Source organism: Phaethon lepturus, unplaced genomic scaffold, assembly GCF_000687285.1.
Source record: "Phaethon lepturus isolate BGI_N335 unplaced genomic scaffold, ASM68728v1 scaffold6417, whole genome shotgun sequence".
Classification (NCBI taxonomy): Eukaryota; Metazoa; Chordata; class Aves; order Phaethontiformes; family Phaethontidae; genus Phaethon; species Phaethon lepturus.
This window is the reverse complement of record NW_010553940.1, coordinates 2,615-6,561: the sequence shown is the minus strand read 5'-3', so window position 1 is coordinate 6,561 and position 3,947 is coordinate 2,615. Positions and strand designations below refer to the sequence as shown.

Genomic DNA, 3,947 nt, shown 5'->3' with positions numbered 1-3,947 from the left:
TTGTAGAGAAATCAAACTCATTTGTACACTTTATTTTTTTAAACAATCTTAAATTTTATCAATATAAGTACATGGCAGAACAAGGCTGGCATTTAAAGTACATTGAAACATGGTACGAAGAAATATTTTTAGAATACCAGGCAAATAAAGTCTTGATCTGCTGTTCACTGAATTTCATGCAAGTCTTCTCATTTGCTTTGTGGCATGTTGGGTTATGCTTTAAGAGTCTTGCCATGTTCCATAACGACAGCCATGTTAGAAATTTCTGACTTTCATCTCCCTTCTTTTCTCCTGTTGGCAAGGCAAAAAGTAGCATAGGTTCTTACTGAATCAGCATGCATGCAGGAGCTTGAGCTAGCTCCTCCTAAAAATGTTTATGAGTTATTTTTTCTTTTAGGAATTCTGAAAAATCTATGGAGTCAGATTTTCAGGCAACAACCCACAAATTTCTTCAGAGGTTGTCTTTTCCTGGTCGTTTCTATGATAATTCCCACTCACCCCTGCCCAAGGGCAGCTTTTTTGCATGCAGTGGTTCATCAAATCCTTACGAACCGTCTGTGTCTTTCAGGTGAAATCAGCTGATACAGCCCAGGGAGCTAGCAGAGCTTCCCAGGCGCTAGAGCCAAGGGCACACCATAAGCAAGGCCCAACTCTTATCAGGGTGTGAACAGGCACAGAACACACCTCCAGTCCTCTGCCTTCTTGTGTCCATGGTGTTGTGGTTTAACCCCAGCCAGCAACTAAACTGAAAATGTCAGTATGTTATCAACATTATTTTAATCCCAAATCCAAAACACAGCCTCATACTTGCTTCTATGAAGAAAATTATCTCTATCCAAGCTGAAACCAGCACACATGGGAAGGAAAATTAGGGGCCAGAAGGAAGCTTGGCAGGTCCTTGATCTCAGTTACCAGAGGACTAAGACTGTGGGGTACCACACCACGTCAGCTTTCAAGACCTGAAGCTATGGCACCACATATACAGGGATAAAGAAAATGAAGGAAAATTCGTATTTGTTTCACATGTTCATTAGGATAGGCAGATAGACTCTAAGAATAATTCCCAAACTAGATTTTACATCTTGCTGATACGATTTCAGAACCCTCGGTTGCCTAATGTGTATGAGTAACAACCTTAAAGCTTCATATTGGTTCCTCTTATCTGATATTTTTTCTTGTCCTACAGGACTCATGAACAAAAGTCTCATGCAAGTGACGAGAAAAGGATCCGGTTTGCCAGTGAGTTGTCTGCTTTGGAAAAAGAGATTCACACAGCCAGGCACCGTGCTAGAGAACATCTGGATAGACTTGCTATACAAAGGATGGTACAGGGCTGAATATTTTTCTTCCTATCCAAGCAGAATTACAAGATATACTGAAATTTAGGCCTGTGTTTCAAATACCAATAGTGATTTAACATCTTTTAATTTTGTGGATTTGAGATTACAATTTGTACCCCATTTGAGTCTGATGCTAGATGCTTCTTTTCTTTTCCTGCGTCTAACAGGTAGAAGAAAATATGGCTCTAGAAAGACATGCTGTTGAGGAAAGAATAAGTCGAGCTCCTGAAATTCTAGTGCGCCTGAGATCTCACACTGTCTGGGAAAAGATGTCTGTGAGCCTTTGCTTCACTGTACAAGGATTTCCCACCCCTGTTGTACAATGGTAGGAGAGTGGCCTTTCCTAGCTCTCTAAAAATGTTGTTAAGCTTTTTTCATTTGGAAGTTATGGCATAACTGTTAAGTGTCACATACATAATGGCTATGTTAAGCCCCCTTTATAATCCTCATAGATATGCTGGATCATAGCAGTTGATACTACAGTGGAAGGAGTGGGAGGACAGATTGCTGAATGGCTGTGTGCGGTGTGAGAAGCAAACTTGAGCATTTCAGAAGGCAGGCTATGGAAGGCATTCCAGTCTTTCTGGCCATTGAATTCCCTGATGATGAAGTAGCAAATGGCAAAATACACAGAGCTCACAGGCTACTTGCTAAGCCTGGGTAAACTTGCACAACACCATTGTTGTAATGGGTTGTATCCGTGTTCAGTCTGTGTCAGCCTCCGTTGAGGTGGACATGAGTGTAACATCCCTGAAGCTGCCCTCCTCTCCAGACAAGTGCTGTCCTGTATATGTGAGAGCCCCAGGCTGGACTGTGAAGACCTAACCTGAGACAGAAACCTGTTGCTGCTTCCCATGTTTGAGCTGAAGTGCTCTACCGTGATCCAAGACAAAGTTTGCTTCCCATCTTGTGTCAGGGCTACTGGCCCAGAAAGTTCAAGTCACATGCCATCTTCTCTCTACTTCACTGCCTGCTCTTCTGGTTTGGGTGCACACCTTCTCTTTCCACTTTCTTACTGCAATGATGGTCCTCCTTTGCCGTCATTAACCAATGTGTATCTATCCATACATATGGGAAAACACTCTACGCAAGTAGAGAAGATTTATAGAGAGAACTCCAATGATAGTAAATGGTATCTGGATGTAAAAATCTACTAAATTAATACAGTGAATAGTAGTTGCTATTAATGGGTTCATTTTTTTCTTGATTGCCAGGTACAAAAACGAGGAATTGATTACCCCTGCAAGTGATCCAACAAAGTACAGAATTGAAAGCAAATATGGAGTACATGTGTTGCATATAAACAGGTAGATTATTCTGGGGAAAACAATAGTTTTTTATACTCTACACAAAGTATTTTATATCCAATACAATTAAAAAGTCACATAAAGTCTGCAAGATAGTTGTTAGATTCAGCACACTTCTCTATTATTACTCACATTTAGGCTAGAGAAGGTTCTCTAAGTAGCTGAATTAGATCATGAAAATGAAATGAAAAATTAGATATTTCTATTATTTAACTCCAGCAATCTACAAGAAGATAGAAAGGAAGAGGTAAGTAGCTGAAAGAATGGTAGTTCCTTTTTTATTAGAATTATATCTTCTCAGCATTCAAAGTGGAAAATTGTCTGTGTATTTTATGTTCTTGCCATGATGGCTCTTTAAGGTAAGCAAAAATTTAGCTGGTCAGGGCAAGGATACCAAATAATCAGTATTTGTTTTATTATATGTTAGGTTCTGTTTATTTTTTTATCTCCTTTTTTGTGTGGGTTTTTTTTTCAGTTTGGTTTGGTTTTTTTTTGTAAGGAAGTGTAAAATTTTCCTTTTTTTTTTTTTCCCTAAAAAAAAGGTTCTAATTTAAGTAATTTTATTTTTCAAAATTATGTTAACCTTGTGGTATAGAAAATGCCTGGGTAGAACAGCTTCCCAAAACTAATACTATGCTGTCCTAAACATTTGAAATATTGCATGATACATGTGACTTGGTACAAGCTTTTTTTAAAAATATAAAATCCCAAAGAAAAATGTGGACATGACTGTGGTATTTAAAACAAAAATTAATATCTAGAGCAGAAATACAACCCCCCCCCTTTCAATTTCTCCAGAACATGAGCATCAGCTGTGCTCAAACAGCTGGAATATTTGTGGCTAACACTTGGCTGGCCAAACATTTTATCTTCTACTCTGTCTCCATCTGTCAGCAGTGGAAGCGGCCCCGAGCGCAGCCTTGTGCCATTAGTACAGGAAATAAATGCATCATTCCTTCTGCTTTTGGGAAGGACTACCTGCCTTTGTCATCCTGCAGCAAAGTCCAGCCCAACTCTCCACCTTTTCATTGCTCGGGATGGGAGAAACCTATCCCTACCCAGAAGCTGGCAGCAAGGTTCACTGTGTTGTTGCTTCTTAGGGGATGTTTCTCAAGGAGTAGCAGTACTTATGAATACTTCGAAGATGCTCATAGTCTTCTACCCCCGGGCCATGGATAACTTGCTGACTGTTCTCTGTATCTGTGGGATGTCTCAACACAGCTGATTCTTCCCTGCAACATTACTTTTGGAGATGAGAGCAGGAGGTTAAAAGATACAAACAGGTAGTCATCCTGCAATC

At 39.8% G+C, this 3,947-nt stretch overlaps 1 protein-coding gene across 1 annotated transcript in view; it reads left to right on the top strand.

Moving 5' to 3' along the window:
* Positions 1-2,647, top strand: part of LOC104624326 (M-protein, striated muscle-like) — a gene marked incomplete at its 3' end in the record, with an annotated part of 12,498 nt that extends 9,851 nt beyond the window's left edge. Inside the window, exons 4-6 of the mRNA XM_010291664.1 lie at positions 1,187-1,325; positions 1,508-1,665; positions 2,555-2,647. Of these exons, the coding sequence (XP_010289966.1) occupies positions 1,187-1,325; positions 1,508-1,665; positions 2,555-2,647 (390 nt within the window). The remainder of the gene's footprint in view (positions 1-1,186; positions 1,326-1,507; positions 1,666-2,554) is intronic.
* Between the last annotated feature and the right edge of the window lie 1,300 nt (positions 2,648-3,947).